Source organism: Oncorhynchus clarkii, chromosome 4 (assembly GCF_045791955.1).
Source record: "Oncorhynchus clarkii lewisi isolate Uvic-CL-2024 chromosome 4, UVic_Ocla_1.0, whole genome shotgun sequence".
Taxonomy (NCBI): Eukaryota; Metazoa; Chordata; class Actinopteri; order Salmoniformes; family Salmonidae; genus Oncorhynchus; species Oncorhynchus clarkii.
Genome location: NC_092150.1, coordinates 71090273 through 71107987, shown reverse-complemented (window position 1 = coordinate 71107987; position 17715 = coordinate 71090273). Strand labels below are relative to the sequence as shown.

General features: G+C 41.4%; 1 protein-coding gene across 4 annotated transcripts; it reads right to left on the bottom strand.

The window, feature by feature from the left end:
* Nucleotides 1–28: 28 nt before the first annotated feature.
* On the bottom strand, nt 29–16474 carry LOC139407221 (lin-9 DREAM MuvB core complex component). 4 transcript variants are annotated; one of them, XM_071150802.1, is made up of 15 exons: nt 16389–16474; nt 13211–13243; nt 11107–11192; nt 10658–10762; nt 10281–10411; nt 10068–10193; nt 9622–9779; nt 9344–9477; nt 8946–9071; nt 2255–2356; nt 2088–2168; nt 1842–1967; nt 1356–1538; nt 1181–1278; nt 29–1022 (listed from the first exon to the last, which is right to left on the bottom strand). In XM_071150802.1, exons 1-15 carry the CDS (start codon nt 16414–16416, stop codon nt 917–919), a joined length of 1623 nt encoding a protein of 540 aa, XP_071006903.1. In that variant the 5' UTR covers nt 16417–16474; the 3' UTR covers nt 29–916. The 4 variants fall into 4 exon arrangements, with proteins under 4 accessions (XP_071006903.1, XP_071006904.1, XP_071006901.1 ...); XM_071150803.1 differs by having other exon boundaries at nt 10281–10408; XM_071150800.1 differs by lacking the exon at nt 16389–16474 and having other exon boundaries at nt 10281–10408; nt 13211–13377.
* Between the last annotated feature and the right edge of the window lie 1241 nt (nt 16475–17715).

Genomic DNA, 17715 nt, shown 5'->3' with positions numbered 1-17715 from the left:
TCCGTATCAATTGTCACAAAATCATGAGTTTTCTTGGCTATATGTTTAATATAAAATGAGAGCAAGGAATATGTACAAATTCCCATATACAGATTTACAAAACAAAAAGTGACTGGAGAAATTCTGGAAACAAACATTTATCACCTTAGTATTGTTTGAATTTGGGTTACATGTCAGTCTGATGCTTCAACAATGCCATATTCGAGGCTGCCAATCAATTTGAGTCAACTGCATCAAAAACCAGAATTCTCATTTTACAAAAATACAAAAAAAAATCTCTTCAGTGCACACAATTACAAAAGCCATCTCTGAGTATGTTACAGAAATGTTAACGATAAATCAGAGTACTCAAAGGTATTGTACAAATATCTACAATAAACAATTTTACAAAACATTCTTTAGCCTACCCTGTGCTTACTACCAGTGGAGTAAAGGAACACAAAACATTGACTCACAAAGGGAAGCTCCAAATGGTAAATCTTGTTTTATCACCAACTCTTAAAAATAAATATGGATTATAATAGAAACTGCTTGAAGTACTGTTTGGCACATGAGACCATAGAATAAATCTACAACAGAAATTGTGTTGTGAATTCTTGCAGTGACCAAAGTCTAGTCTATAGACCAGGGTAGGTTTGACATGACATTTTGTCTGTGTTCATTACAGTAAACAAGTCATTTTCAAAGACATATATACAATAAAATCAAAGGTGGATGACAGACAGCTGTGAGAAAAGTAAGGATATTTCCCCACAACCTCAGAAACAGCCTACATGTTGAGCCAGATCATTTCAGTGGGGGCTTTTTGTTTGAAAGTCAGGGGAGCCACAAACCGACCTCTTCTTTCACAGTCACTCGAGATAGTGTGCATGTTCCACTTAGTTGATGCTGACCAGGCCGCACTCTTTGTGTGTGTTCAGACTGTGTTGGTGTTGTTGGCTGCAAAGGCGTGTAGGTTTCCCAGCTGACTCAGACCACTCTGGATATGGGCTACGTGAATCTCTACGTTGTTCTGGAAGCAACTGCACAGGCAAGACAAACATTAAGACCAGGTGAACATGCACCCACCATCTTCTATCCCTTCCTCTGAAGTCTTCCACCACAGTCATCCATCTCCTCGCATAGCGCTAAATAGGATGAAATATTGGGCAGATTGGATGTGAACTGTAGAGGCACTCACCTGAGGTTGGAGGGGTCGATTGAGCTCTTTATGTCATTCAGAGAGTCAGTGAGTGATTTAAATTCAAAGGAGTTCAGATCTCCTCCCTCAGCCAGACACTGGAACAAACAAATACATGCTCAGGCAAACAAATAGAGTAGTGCTGTGATGCTGTGTGCGCGCACCATACACTAACCTTGATCTGCAGCAGTAAGGCAGTGAGGCCTGAGATGAGGTGTGTGAGGCTGGCGTTGGAGACGCACTGCTGGTCGTCACGGAGGGTGTTGGTCTGCTGCACCATCTCCTTGGCCTCCTCCTCACAGCGCTGACGCAGCTCTGTGGGCCGGTCCGCAGGAGCCATGCCCTGATCTGGGGCCAGCTGGAGAGGACAGAGGGACATGTGTCGATTCATATTCTTGTATAAACTGTTCTGGGACCAGCCAAAGAGAAAGATGCTCATTTAAGCTTTGGAAACAAATATGCAATTTATCAGTGTATCGTCATTAGACAGCCTTCATTGATGATAATCTAAAAATGACTATTGGTGATGTTTTGCTCGTCTCATGCCTTCTTGCTAAATACACTCGGAGGTAAGGCGATCTGTTACACGTCTAGCTGCAAGACAATCAAATTTAGCCCCTTTACTGAGATTAGATCGAAAGATGTGCCAGTGTGTCGTCACCTCGTAGCAGAACTGCTGGACCTCGTGCAGCACCTTGTTCAGGTCTTTATTGAGCTGCTCCAGCTCCAGTACTGTGGTGGCATAACGCTTCTGGAACTCTAGGCCTATAGGCATCGAGCACGACTTCTACAATACACACAGCACAATTTAATGTTAAGTTGTATATATTTACCATTTCTATGATGGAATAAACTGTTAGGAACATATTCTGTCATAATACAGATTTTGTATTTTCTGAGACTCTACCAGTTTTTCAGCTTCTGCGTTCATATCCTTCAAGTGCTTGACGTGTTCTTTCTTGATCATGAGGATCTTGGAGAGCCTCGTCTAGGAGGGAGAGATTCTTAGTGGGACATTTACCTTCACATTATGCTCTATTATCCTAGAAGCAGAGTCAATATAGGAAGACTGACCACTTGGACGAGGAACTTGACAGGGAACCCTCCAAGCGTGTCCCCGTCCGCTCCAGGGAGTTTGTTTTTCCATGGAGACTGGCTGATGAGGGGATCATTGTCCTGTCACAGGAATATGTGTAAATTCCAATGGCAAATAAGCAAAGCAACATTGAATTAAATTGAGAGACAAAGGGTCAGTCATAATCATGTTATAGCAATAGAAGTACATGTAACATTCACAGTGATCTCAAATTATCACAAATAACACTGTAAAGACAATACCTAACCAGTATCCCAGATGAGATCATTCAGAAATGAATGATTAGAAGTGATGAAACTACAGTACCAGTCAAAAGTTTGGACACACCTACTCATCCAAGGGTTTTTCTTTATTTTTACTATTTTCTACATTGTAGAATAATAGTGAAGACAAACTATGAAATAACACATATGGAATCATGTAGTAACCCCAAAAAAGTATTTAACAAAATCAAAAGTATTAAAAAATGTTTTTATTTCACCTTTATTTAAACCAGGTAGGCTAGTTGAGAACAAGTTCTCATTTGCAACTGCGACCTGGCCAAGATAAAGCAAAGCAGTTCGGACACATACAGAGTTACACATGGAATAAACAAACATACAATCAATAATACAGTAGGAAAAGTATATATACAGCATGTGCAAATGAGGTAGGATAAGGCAGGTAAGGCAATAAATAGGCCATGGTGGCGAAGTAATTACAATATAACAATTAAACACAAATGGTAAAAAGTGCAGAAGATGAATGTGCAAGTAGAGATACTGAGGTGCAACGGAGCAAGATAAATAAATATAGTATGGGGATGAGGTAGTTGGATGGGCTATTTACAGATAAGCCATGTACAGGTGCAGTGATCTGTGAGCTGCTCTGACAGCTGGTGCTTAAAGCTAGTGAGGGAGATATGAGTCTCCAGCCTCAGTGTTTTTTGCAGTTCGTTCCAGTCATTGGCAGCAGAAAACTGGAAGGAAAGGCAGCCAAAGGAAGAATTGGCTTTGGGGGTGACCAATGGGATACACCAGCTGGAGCGCATGCTAGGGGTGGGTGCTGCTATGGTGACCAGTGAGCTTAGATAAGGCGGGGCTTTCCCTAGCATAGACTGGTAGATAAACTGGAGCCAGTGGGTTTGGTGACGAGTATGAAGCGAGGGCCTGCCAACGAGAGCGTACAGATCGCAGTGGTGGGTAGTATATGGGGCTTTGGTGACAAAACGGATGGCACTGTGATAGACTGCATCCAATTTGTTGAGTAGGGTATTGGAGGCTATTTTGTAAATGACATCGCCAAAGTCTAGGATCGTTTTACCAGGGTGTTTGGCAGCATGAGTGAAGGATGCTTTGTTGCAGAATAGGAAGCAGATTCTAGATTTAATTTTGGATTGGAGATGTTTAATGTGAGTCTGGAAGGAGAGTTCACAGTCTAACCAGACACGTAGGTATTTGTAGTTGTCCACATAATCTAAGTCAGAACTGTCCAGAGTAGTGATGCTGGATGGGTGGGCAGCGATCGGTTGAAGAGCATGCATTTAGTTTTACTTGCATTTAAGAGCAGCTGGAGGCCACGGAAGGAGAGTTGTATGGCATTGAAGTTCGTCTGGAGGTTAGTTAACACAGTGTCCAAAGAAGGGCCAGAGGTATACAGAATGGTGTCGTCTGCGTAGAGGTGGATTAAAGAATCACCAGCAGCAAGAGCGACATCATTGATGTATACAGAGAAGAGAGTCGGCCCGAGAAATGAACCCTGTGGCACCCCATAGAGACTGCCAGAGGTCCGGACAACAGGCCCTCCGATGTGACACACTGAACTCTGTCTGCAAAGTAGTTGGTGAACCAGGCAAGGCAATCATTTGAGTTAACAAGGCATTTAAACAATCATTTGAGTCTGCCAATAAGAATGTTGTGATTGACAGAGTCGAAAGCCTTAGGCAGGTTGATGAATACTGCTGCACAGTAAGGTCTCTTATCGATGGCGGATATATCGTTTAGGACCTTGAGCGTGGCTGAGGTTCACCCATGACCAAATCAAAATATATATTTTATATTCTTCAAAGTAGCCACCCTTTTCCTTGATGACTGCTTTGCATTCTCTCAACCAGCGGAATGCTTTTCCAACAGTCTTGAAGGAGTTCCCACATATGCTGAGCACTTGTTGGCTGCTTTTCCTTCACTCTGCATTCCAACTCGTCTCATTTTGGTTGAGGCCAGGTGATTGTGGAGGCCATGTCATCTGATGCAGCACTCCATCGCCCTCATTCTTGGTCAAATAGCCCTTACATTGCCTGGAGGTGTGTTGGGTCATTGTCCTGTTGAAAAACAAATGATAGTCCCACTGAGCGCAAACCAGATGGGATGGCGTATTGCTGCAGAATGCTTTGGAGCCATGGTGGTTAAGTGTGCCTTGAATTCTAAATGAAATCACACACAGTGTCACCAGCAAAGCACCCCACACCATAACATCTCCTCCTCTATGCTTTACGGTGGGAAATACACATGGAGATCATCTGTTCACCCACACCACATCTCACGAAGCCACGTGGATTCCAGACCCAAGGATAACTTTTTACCCATCTAATGTCAATTGCTCGTGTTTCTTGGACCAAGCATCTTCTTATTGCTGTCCTTCAGTGGTGATTTCTCTGCAGCAATTCCACCACGAAGGCCTGATTCACAGAGTCTCCTCTGAACAGTTGATGTTGAGATCTGTCTGTTACTTGAACTCTCAAGCATTTATTTGGGCTGCAATTTCTGAGGCTAGTAACTAATGAACGTATCCTCTGCAGCAAAGGTAACTCAGGGTCTTCCTTTCCTGTGGCGGTCCTCATGCGAGTCAGTTTTCATCACAGCGCTTGGTTTTTGTGACTGCACTTGAAGAAACTTTCAAAGTTAATGACCTTTTCCCGGATTGACTGATCTTCATGTCTTAAAGTAATGATGGACTGTCGTTTCTCTTTGCTTATTTGAACTGTTCTTGCCATAATATGGATTTGGTCTTTTACCAAATAGGGCTGTCTTATGTATACCACCCCTATGTATACCACCCCGAGACGCAGACGTCTCAAGTAGGCACCTGGAAATGCAAATGCGCTACGCTAAATGCTAAATGTACTCGTTAAAACTCAAACGTTCATTAAAATACACATGCAGGGTATTGAATTAAAGCTACACTCGTTGTGAATCTAGCCATCAGATTTTTAAAATGCTTTTCGGCAAAAGCATGAGAAGCTATTATCTGATAGCATGCAACACCCCCAATATACCTGAAGGGGACGTAAACAAAATAATTAGCGTAGCCGGCACTACACAAAAACGCAGAAATAAAATATAAAACATTCATTACCTTTGATGATATTCTTTGTTGGCACTCCTATATGTCCCATAAACATCACAAATTGGTCTTTTTCCCGATTAAATCCGTCCAAGTATGCCCAAAATATCCATTTGTATAGCCTGTCTGCTTCAGGAAAAAAGCTCTCTTCCAACACGCAACATCATTTTTAAAAATTATATAAGTTGCCTATATTCTTTGACATTATTATTTGTGTATTTGTAAACGTTAATAAGCGATCAAATTGATCACTGGGCGATCTGTATTCAATAGCAGCTACTCAAGAAAACAATGTCCATTTTTCAATCTTCCAAAATCGATTGTTGTAGGCTGGATGGAATGACGGATCTATTGGTAATGTCTCAAAGGATTTTTGTCAATGAAAATGACATTTTTGGAAGCTGTAGGAATTGCATCCGTGTCCATATTAAATTTGGTTTCCTTTAAACAATACATGAAAGGGGCGCATGGATACTTTTTTCAGCTTTCAGTGACCAGTTTTTCTTGCGCTTTTCGATGAAACACACGCTCCGTTATAGTCACAGCCGTGATTTAACCAGTTTTAGAAACTTCAGAGTGTTTTCTATCCACACATACTAATCATATGCATATACTATATTCCTGGCATGAGTAGCAGGACGCTGAAATGTTGCGCGATTTTTAACAGAATGTTCGAAAAAGGAGGGGGTAGGATGAAGAGGTTAAGGAGAAGTGTATCTTTAATTCTGTGAATAACAATTGTATCTTTTATCAATGTTTATTATGAGTATTTCTGGGATTTGATGTGGCTATCTGCAAAATCACCAGATGTTTTGGAAGCAAAACATTACTGCACGTAATGCGCCAACGTAAACTGAGATTTTTGGATATAAATATGCACATTATCGAACAAAACATACATGTATTGTGTAACATGATGTCCTATGAGTGTCATCTGATGAAGATCATCAAAAGGTTAGTGATTAATTTGATCTATATATTTCTTTTTGTGACTCCTATCTTTGGCTGGAAAAATGGCTGTGTGTGTTTTTGTGACTTGGCTCTGACCTAACAATCATATGTTGTGCTTTCGCTGTAAAGCCTTTTTGAAATCTGACACGATGGGTAGATTAACAAGAAGTTTCTTTCATTTGGTGTATTGGACTTGTTAATGTGTGAAAGTTATATATTTCTAAAAATATATTTTTGAATTTTGCGTGCTGCCTTTTCAGCGGAATGTTGTCGAGGCCTAGCCATAAGAAGTTTTAAAGTGAAAATAGAATGAATCAGGAATTCTATTTTTGCTCTATTATAGTTGCAACTATAGTAGACGTCGATCAAGTGCACAAGGCTACATGTGTGCCAAAATAATGTTCACCGAGTAAAACATTTAATAATCCCCCCTCGCTTTCGGCACATCGGCAAGGAGTCGTATACCAGTTAATACTATAGCGAATGGTTAGGTTACGTTACAACATCAGACAAGCTAACGTTAGCTGCCTGACCTTATTAGTCAGCTAATTTTCACACCATAAACTCAATTATGTGTCCAGTTAAGTTGGCTAATATTGCTCAACATTTTTCTGGCTAGCCAACGTCAACTTCGATCTAGCTACTGTAGCAATATACTTAACAATACTTGTCCCAAAACGAGACAACCTTTTTCAAGGTCAGTCTCGCAAAAACAAACTACCCGCTATTCAAAGTGCTCTGAACAAACATTGGCACATTCTAAGATCCGATGATGGTCTGAAAACACATTACCGATACTTTCCCTTGGTCGTATTCTCACGGGGCAGAAATCTCACAATTGGTAAACTCTGATTTACCACCAAGATATCCCTGCACAATGTCTATTTGCGCCCCTAACGGATGGAAACTACAAGTGTAATGTGCTCAATGTAATGACACTTATAAATGTAGATCCTTCAAACACCCCCAAACAGGGAAACAGATCCCAATCAAAGGTGTCATCACGTGCTCCACTAAGGGTGCTATTTATCTTATAACTTGTCCTTTTGTGTGGATAAAATTGTGTGGATAAAACAAAGCGCAATTTAAAAGTACGTATCTCGGAGCATCGTAGCACCATTAGCTGCAAAAACTCAACTTACCCAGTTGCGGCCAACTTTTTGGAAGAAAACCACTCAATTTCGTCTCTACGTTATATTGGCATTGAACATGTCCCCCTCCGTAGAAGGGGGTGACCTCGACAATTTATTGTTAAAACGGGAGGCTGCTTGGATCTTTAATTTAAAGACCCGTGCTCCTTTCGGTCTCAACGTAGACTTTGATCTGAAGTCATTCTTGTGATTTTGCTATTGTAAATGTTTGTAGGCGTATGTAGCCAAATTGTATCTATGATCGTACGCTATCCATTTATGTTTTTTGTATGTTATTTTAATATGCGGATGAACCAATGATATCAGACCACACCCGGCCATGATTAGACACCTGTGTGTCTTGACACTATATAAATGAGTCATCCTGCAGTGTTTGTCATTATACCCTGATGACAGCTTGTCTGTCGAAACGCTGGGCATAAATATTTTTGCACCTGAGCTCCTAGAGTGTGCGGCTCTCCTTTATTTTTGTAAGCATTCCCCTCCGCTAGCCAGCACCTCGCCTAAATAGGCGTTTCTTTCACCTCTAAACAATACTTGTTCCGCCACACTTTCTCCCTCAGCTTAAATTTTCCAAATGCCAGGTGTTTTTCGGTTACAGCGCATGAAGTGCGGTTCATCACCTTTTCACCCCCATCTCGGTGGTCAGGCTTCTCTCCTACCTCTAATCGTTCAGGGGACGCCCTGCTGTAATTGGTAAATTGCCATTCCACTCTCCGCTCTTTCAGCATACGCTGATGCCGTAACTAGCACATTGGTTGTCGTGTCTCTCTTAAGTAGCGTGCTGCATTCTATTGTTATGTGAACAATTGGCTGAACCTTGGATACAGCCAGTATTGCTCCAAAGGCGCATCACTCGTTCACTTACAGCCAGTGGTGATCCAAAGCACACCCGCACAAACTTTTCTCATCGGATCTACACGAATCACGTAGGTCACCTATTTTGAGGCGAATTTCACCGAAAGGTGACTAGTTTGCATCCCTGCATGAAGCAAGTTGAGAGAATGCCAAGAGTGTGAAAATCTGTCATTAAGGCAAAGGGTGGCAATTTGAATTCTCTCAAATAAAATATTTTGATTTGTTAAACACTTTTTGGTTAGTACAGTATTCCATGTATTATTTCATAGTTTTGATGTCTTCACTATTCTATAATGTAGAAAATAGTAAAAATAAAGAAAAACCCCGTATTGAGTAGGCGTGTCAAATTTTGACTGGTACTGTACAATGTGCACCGTTTCCTTCTTACCATGAGGACTGGTGTGGTGGCGGAGGCGTAGGTCACTCTGGGAGGGGTCATGAAGTTTTGGAAGCGGGAGGGTCTCAGTTTCTGTGCGAAGGTTGAGATGGGCATGGTCTCGTTGGGCTCATTACTCTGGAGGGGGGAAAAACAACAGATTTAAATCAACCATATCATTGGTAATACAGCAGGAAGTAATTTATTGCATCGTCTTTTTCTTGTTCCCTTGTGATTTCCATGTAGCGTGTGTGATTGAAGGATTTTCTAAATGTTTTGCTTTTTAAGTTGACAACAGCACTGCTGGAAATGGACAGACTCCGGTTTCTCTGTGTGTTTGATGTTTGCCGAGGTCAGAATCCCTCATTCTAACATGTCAATGCTGAATGAGTAATGAAGACCAGGCGTACCAGCACTTCGTAATCAGGCACGGTATGTGTGCCCAGCCCATTCCGGTCAAAGGTCACACGGTAAGTGGCAGCGCCCGTATCCACGGCATCGATCTGCCCAGTGAACAGGCCGTCATGGACTCCCCTAAGACGAGCTGGAACACACAGAATCCATCTAATCTGGAGATTTAAAGGGGACTTTGGGTGCTATGACTACAGGTTTGCTGATAGCTACTTTTAGGGTAGGGGCTGCTGGTATTTAACAAGTCATTTCGGTTGCCATCACTACAGTGTTTTACCAGTGACTTTGGTTCCTATGACGAGCGGCAAGGGGATCTCGTCGGGGAGGTCTTTGCAGTGTGCCACGTCGAAAAACTTCCTCTGCTGCAGCATACGCATCTTCTGCCTCTTCTGCCTCAGCGCAGTCCGCTCCTCAGCAAAGAACGCAGACGAACACCTAAAGGGGAACATTTAACTAAGTAAATTTTACACAAACAGTTGGTATACTTGGTGTGCGTGAAAGACAACCAAGGAAGGTTTCTTTAACATTCCAGGATATTTCCCTGAGAATCCATGGTGTCCATAAGATGTATCATTGGTGATTCAAAATAATTAAAAAAGAACAACGGGATATTCATGGGGACAATCTACTCACTTCAAAAGGAAACAGAAAAATACATTAATGCAAACCAGATTTGGAAGGTCAGTCTTTAAAAAGAGAATGTGCTGTAATAATGAACAATACCGTCTGGGTTTCCCCATCAGTCTCCTGATTGTACCCCATTCCACACGGGTCAACTTCCTGGTCTTCAGGTTGGGGAAGGATTCTTTCAAGCACAGGCAGAAGTCATTGTCACCTTCAAATAAAGGTCTGGGTGGAGGAAAAGGTGTCAGAGGTCAAAGGAATTACACACTGGGTGTGTTTAAGTTATACAGCTGTCGTGGTAGTGTAGCTTACCCATCTATGTTAGAATAGAACCACTCGTAGATGCACCATTTGTGTGCTTTAGGAAGTTTGAGAAGGTTTCTCAACCTCAGCCCGATTCTCTGAGACACTTTCTTATCTGGGGTCGTCACATTAGCAAACTTCTGAAAGAAAACAATCAAAACAAATTAACAATAATGAAGTCACCAAATAGTTTACAAAAGCACATCTGGGTTATCCTGAGCTATAGTAGTTGATCTATAGGAGGCAATGCTGTCACCTCTGAGTTGAAAGAAGGTAGTGTATTTGCAAAGAGGGGGATAGGACAACGATGCTGGCCAAAAGCAAGGCATTTATTTTACAGAAGCAACAGGGTTTGCTTTTCCCAGCTGTGTGAGCCGGAGCTATACCTGGGGTACAGAGGTGACCCTCTGGCTCCTTCTAGGGGATCTGGATGGGAGGCGCTGCTCCTCCTCCTCTCTGAACAGTCTGCTCCTCTTGGAGCTCCGTGTGGGCTAGACACAGGGACAGGAGGGTCAGCATATCGGTGAGAATAATGTCAATGCTTAATATTTTTTTTCTTCTCAAATGTGCAGATAGTATTGCTTATGGCACACGCCTACCCCATCTATGATGAAACAGGGGCACTGATTTGTTTAGAACAAAAATTAAGTTTCAAGGTAGAACTGATCGTGCAAATCATAACAGTGAGGGTAACTTTGACAAACTGCTAATGGGAAGTTCTGATAAGACTATCAGTGTCCACTTAATTAACAGTGATTAAGTCACCAGATAAATCGATAGAAGACCTAGAGTTTCAAAGGATAGATGTGATGAAGTGCTAGATTGGCCAACTCACCGTTTCCATGGACACCAAGGTGTGTCTTCCTCTCGTGTTGTGAGCTTTTGTTTGCTTCTCATTCAAAGTATTTGACAGACTGCCCTCTGGAGATGCACAAAATATGGCGTTATCAAAAATAGATTAAACTTGCATCTTACAAATCACCACTGCTCTCTCATTGTCTGTTTCACAAAACTCTGAAATGTCTTCCTTTCCTAGTATTCTTACTTCATGACCATACAGGGCTCAAAATTACACGTTTCCCCTTGCCCAGGGAAATATATTAAATTGTCAGACAAAAACAATGCAATAAGGTTGTCCAAATGGACAAGTAAAAAATCCAAATCACGCAACAAAAAATGTTGAAAAAAATCAAATGTGGCTACTTCAATCAGAATTGGATCAGTATCCTCTGGATGCAATGTGTTGCACACTGTCCTCCCAATCTCTGCAAATTGCATCAGAGTATAATTACTGTAGGCCTGCCTACATTAACAGGCATGGGCGGTCTTTCAATCATGCAGTCGCGAGATGCATTTTTGAGATCAAAGCGAGCCGCGTGTGCACATTTGTTGATATTCATTGCTAATTAGTGAGTTATTTGCCCAGTTATAGCACATTTTTGGTCAGCAATGAAAATCCTGGTTGCGCCAGCGGGCAGTTGCCAGAGGAGAGGGAGAGCCATTTGTGCAGCAGGTAAAATAATGACATAGAGACTAACTAGATGACCAATTCAAAACATATTGTATAGTTGGTTCTCACTAGTTAACTATTAGCATGTATTAATGTCATCGTCATGTCCGATATCCTAAAATAACTTTCCTGCGGCACTCGTGTATATCCGCCAACGGCAGACAGACAGTTGATGAAACCATTGCTTCTTACTCCAGTTGTAAAACTGTCCCTCAAGCACTCAAAATTGGCTATGATTCTCCTCTATTCAATACCGGCCATGTAATTCTGGAAAAGTATTGTTCGTGGCTTAAAATGCCCCACATTTATTCTTATGTCCTCTCTGGACTTCCGTGTTAACCTAGCATCCGCTATGGGGATTCCTTAGTAACGTTACTTGTTAGCATTTTGTAAAAATTCTGTTAAGTGACATTTTTGGGTCTTTATTTACATTTGAAAAAATATTTAAAAAATAGCACCCCTATGGTGTTACTACCATTAATACCGTATATCCCAGGGTGGCAACAGGGACAGTATGAAGTTATGGATAGTGCCCAACCCTATTGACAAGTAACTCATTTTATAAAATACATAAAAAGTAATGTTGCAGGGTGACCAACCATCCTCCAAGAGATTCCAGGAGAGCTACTGGGTGTGCAGGCTTTTACGCCAAATGTTTTAAATCAGCTGCTCAACAGGATAAGCTGACTGGTGTGTTTTTTTGAGTAGGGTTGGAGCCAAAGCATGCACACCTGGTAGCTCTCCAGATGGAGGGTTGACAGCTTATCAGTGCAGTATCTTATGGGGGGAGGAGGTTAAGCACTTTGCTCAAGGACACATAACCAGGAGATACTGTATACATGGGATCAGAGACCAGCAGCCTTCCATTGTCAATAATAATGAATGTTATTGTGAAGTGGTTCCTTGTATCATACAACACAATTTTGTGTCACCTTTTTGGCCCATGGTGTGACTTAAGGTTTCAGACAAGTAAAAAACAAAATCAGTCCTACTTGTCCAAAGGACAAGTGGCTAAAAAAAGTTAATGTCAAGCCCTGCCATAGCTGAAAGGACTGGTTTCCACGTTATTGATTTCTCCTATTAAGTATTCTGCAATCAGTAGTCTTACAGGAAAGGAGAGTTAACTACTTAGAAGTACATACTTACCACATCAGACAATGACATCAGTGAATAAAGCACATTGATGGTCTAAGACTATAACAATTGACAAGTTAAGAGTTCAAATGGGCTTAGTTCCGAGTCTGACACATCACCGGTGTGTTGCATTTTTAAGCTTGTAATTACAGACTTTTAAAGACTCCTAATCCAATGAGGGACTGACATCTCCAACCTTTTGGGGAAAACAGTCAACGTGGGCATGCAGTATATGCAATACATAGGTTACATACACAGACAGGGATAATAAATGCAATGTGTTAAGCTACAGTACCTTTCAGACTGACTAGCGCCTCTGCTGAAGAGCCTGCAATCAAGAGAAGAGAGGAATGATCCAAGACTGACATGGAATTTGTCCTCCACTTAAACAAAATCCTGCAATCTTATTCATCCTTTCTCTCATTTGATGGTGTTTGAGGATTGAGTGACTTTATTCATGATTTTGGATTTACATACTCAGTGGCCATTCACAAAAATGGTTCACTCCTACAGACAGTGAGTCAGGTGGCCATGGCTTGCTATATACAGCAGGCAGACAGGCATCCAGTTACTGTTTGGTTGAACGTTACAAATAGGATAAACGAGTGACTTAGACTGAATGTGTATTGTGGTCAGTTGAAGGTGCGCCGGTTCCAGTACATCAGAAATGGCTGGCCTCTGGGCTTTTCACGCACGACAGTGTCTAGGGTTTACAGAGAATGGTGTGACAATCAAAAAACCTCCAGTCAGCGGCAGTCTTGTGGACGAAAACAGCATGTTGATGAGCAAGGTCGAAGAAGGGCAAGAATCTTGCAAGCTAACAGGCAGGCGACAAACAGGCATATAACGGCGCAGTATGGCATCTCAGAACGCACAACTCACCGGTCCTTGTCTCGGATGGCTATTGCAGCTGAAAACCACACCGGGTTCCATTCCTATCAGCTAAAAACTAGAAGCGGCTCAAGTGGGCACATGAGCAACACAATTGAGTGGAAAAACATTGCCTGGTCTAACGAATCCCATTGTGGCACGATGATGGCAGGATTTAGCGTAAGCAGCATGAGTCCATGGCCCCATCCTAAATGGTGTCGACAGTACAGGCTGGTAGCGATGGTGTAATCACGTGGGGAAAAAAAATATTTCGTTAGGTCCCTTGATACCAACTGAGAAACATTTCAAAGTCATACTTTGTAGAATCCATTCCTAGAAGAATTATAGCTGATCTGGAGGCAACGAGGGGTCCGACCCAGTACTAGATGGGTGTTCCCAATAAACCGAATGTACAGTGCCTATGGAAAGTCTAAACCCCTTGAACTTTTACAATTTTTGTTCTGTCAGTGCCTAGATTTGGCGATATTTGACTATTCTTTACAAAACGGTTCAAGCTCTGTCAAGTTCATTAGGACAGCAATCGAAGTCATGCCACACATTTTCGATTGGATTTAGGTCCAGACTCTGACTGGGAAATTTACCTTTTTATTCCACTATAGCTTTGGCTGTGTGCATCAGGTCATTGTGATGTCATGCTGAAAAGGTGAACTTCCATCCCAGTTTCAACTTTCGTGCAGAGGGCAGCAGGTTTTCCCTCAAGGACTTTTCTGTACATTGCTCGATTAATTTTTCCTTTCATCCTGATAAACGTAACGCTTTGCATTTCAATTGTAGTTTCGTCAGACCACAACACTGACACTGCTTTTTTTTTTTATACTTCAAAACAGGATTCAAGGTGGGTTTTCTTGAGTAATGGCTTCCTTCTTGCCACCCCGCACCTCTCTGATTCAGAGGAGTTTAAATTGTGTTCGACATTTCGGTTGAATGCATTATGCAACTGACGAGGGTATCCCCCCCCCCCCCCCTTTTTTTTTTTACAGACTTTGACCAGTCTTGGCCATAAAAGCCTGCAGCTCTTTCAAAGTTGCCTTTGGACTCTTGGCAGCCTCTCTGATCAGTCTCCTACTTGCTCAGTCATCCAGTTTAGAAGGAAAGCCTGATCTAGGTAGGGTCTTGGCGATGCCATACACCTTCCACTTAATAAAATCATCTTGACCGTGCTCCAAGGGATATTTTAGGACTTTAATTTTTTTATTTTTATACCTATCCCCTGATCTGTGCCTTTCAACAACTTTGTCCTGGAGTTCTTTTCAAAGCTTATTGGTTCTCATGGTTAAGTGTTTGCTCTGCAATGTCCAACCCAGCAGAGGGAACATACAGGAACTGCTGAATTTATCCTGAAATCATCATGAAATCACACAAATAACTACACAGGTGGAGACTAAATAACCTGGTGTGTGATTTTTAAGGTGATTGGTTACACCTGAGCTAATTTAAGATTTATATTAAAAGGGGGTGGACACGTGTCCAACCCCTTTGATTTTCTAAAACATTCCAGAATATTTCTCACTTGGAAGTTGTGTGGTAGGATGTGTAGATCAATGGGGGTGGAAATGTATTTATTCCAGCTATAAATCAACAAAAGGTGAACATTTTATTTTGAAGGTGGGGGGTGGGGGGGGGCTTTCTACAGGCACTATATAAGAAAACCCATAGGTCAATAAAATGTAATATTGTTGAGAATCCAAAAATGTGGTGTGTCATAGTGAGGAGGAGATGAGCTCCAGTCAGCAGTCCCCATATAGCCCAGGGGCATCTGTATATGCAAATACTAAGTGTTGTGACAAAATAATGCTCATTGGAGAGAATGTGATCTTTATTAACCCAATAACCCAAGGTCAATTATTGACAAAGGTAGTTAGCTAGGTACAAATAGAAAGAATAGCAGGTGGTCTGACAGTTTATATTTCAACTCTACAATCGATGTTTGTTAAATACCGAGGAAATTGGCAGTTTGTGGCTAGAACAGTTACTAGACAAATATGACAACTAGCCAGCAGTATGACCCCTCACATCACCCATTAGAAGGCTGTTCTGTCAGTGTCTTGACAGATAAGACTGCTGAATAGGCGATTTGTTTTTAGATGTTAAACAGCAAGACACCTATACAAATGATGTATTTTAGGGAACAGTGTTTAATGTATGTAACTCGTTAACAGTTAGCTAAATGTAGCTAAGTAAGTTTGTTGATACAAATACTCAGAAATCAAGTAAGCAAACAAAGCTCAGCTAGCTAACGTTAGATTTCTGGGTTGATAGCTAACGGGCAACAAACAAGCCTGCAAACCTTTAGTTAGCCATAATGACAATCGCCTAATTATTTTTAGAGCAGCTAGCTAGCGTACTAATGTGAGCTAACGCTTGTTAGCTCGGTAAGCAGCTAGCTTCACAAGCTAACTTGCTAACAAGCGTTAGCTCACTAGCGCTTGCGTCTAGAAAACTAGTTTACAAACGCTTCAGGAAAAAAGTGCGACAAGTATTCAGTTAATAACAGTTACACATACAAGGTTCTAAAGTAAACATTTCCTCACATAATTATATTGGTAGTTTAAAAGTCTTGTTAAATTCGTGTTATTACTTACTCTCGTCTAGCTGGTCCATCTCCGCCATCTTGAATTAGCCGCGCTGCTTTTTTCAAAGACCATATTGTCAAGATGCATTCTGGGACAGTGTGTCTGCAGGGCAATTTTTTATGGACTGAATTTATGTTTACACCTAGATAATAAACAGTAACATTATTATTATCATGTAAACTGTTTATGTAAAGGGATGCTTAAATTGGGTAGCAATCATTTAGTTATCTAAGCCAATATGGCATGGAAATGGTAGAGGGTGAGGGTAGGAAACAACACATCCAATCATGCTGACCCTCAACACTGGGGCCCTCAGGGGTGCGTGCTTAGTCCCCTCCTGTACTCCCTGTTCACCCACAACTGCGTGGCAGCACATGACTAACACTCATTCCACATAGCTATTATGCTGCATGAGGCAAGTGCCCGGCCCTGGCCAAATGCTCTGTTTAAATGCAAATCCACCTCATATGAGCAATATATATATATATTTTTTTATACAAAATATACACTTACTGTATGCAGTTTATCAAAGTTGCACCAGGAAATATTGAATGGAATGGTAGAATGGAAATGCGAGGGCAGGATGAGGATGTATCGTAGCCAATGCTGTTTCAAAACAAATCCTGGTGCAACTTTGCTAAACTGAGTACAAGTACACTAAGTTTGTCTTTGTATTTGAAATATTTGTTCTCGCATATATAAAAGTTATGTTCCAAAGGTTTCCAAAACTGTATCGCAAGTGATGATTAATAATGTTTCTAAATGTTAAACAGAGCGTCAAGATTGTAGTTCACATGGAGCCAGCTGTGGTCCATACCTTCAGCTGAGAACCCAAGAGGGGAACTGGCTGTAAGCCCCCTTGGAGTTCTCGAGAGCTAACATGCTGTCCGAAGGCAGAAAAAAACTCCATAGATATCCCTGTATAATTAACCTTGACAAGACAATGATACATTAACGAGAGGGCTTCATGAGTTACTGGACCATGCAGAAGCTCATCAACCATAGCTGTGGGAAGTAGGGATGCTTAGGGTGCTGCAGCCCCCCCTGAAAAATCAGAATAAAAAAATACAAATGTAAAAAAAAAAAAAGATTCACAAAAGTAGTGCACTGTGCCTTTACTAGTATTGGCCAGTGGTGTAAAGTACTTAAGTAAAACATACTTTAAAGTACTACTTAAGCAGTTTTTTGGGGTATCTGTACATTACTATTTATATTTTGGGCAACATTTACTTTACTACATTCCTAAAAAAAATAACACACTTTTTACTCCCTACATTTTCCCTGACACCCAAAAGTTACATTTTGAATGCTTAGCATGACAGGAAAATGGTCCATT

Bases quoted from the DNA above. Each gene is read 5' to 3' on its own strand.
- LOC139407221 (XM_071150799.1), bottom strand. From the start codon at position 13,283: ATGTCAGTCTTGGATCATTCCTCTCTTCTCTTGATTGCAGGCTCTTCA. The intron at 11,193-13,210 runs GTACTGTAGCTT...GTGCATCTCCAG, and splicing joins GGCGCTAGTCAGTCTGAAAG to AGGGCAGTCTGTCAAATACT. The intron at 1,968-2,087 runs GTAGAGTCTCAG...TGTGTATTGTAG, and splicing joins ACGCAGAAGCTGAAAAACTG to AAGTCGTGCTCGATGCCTAT.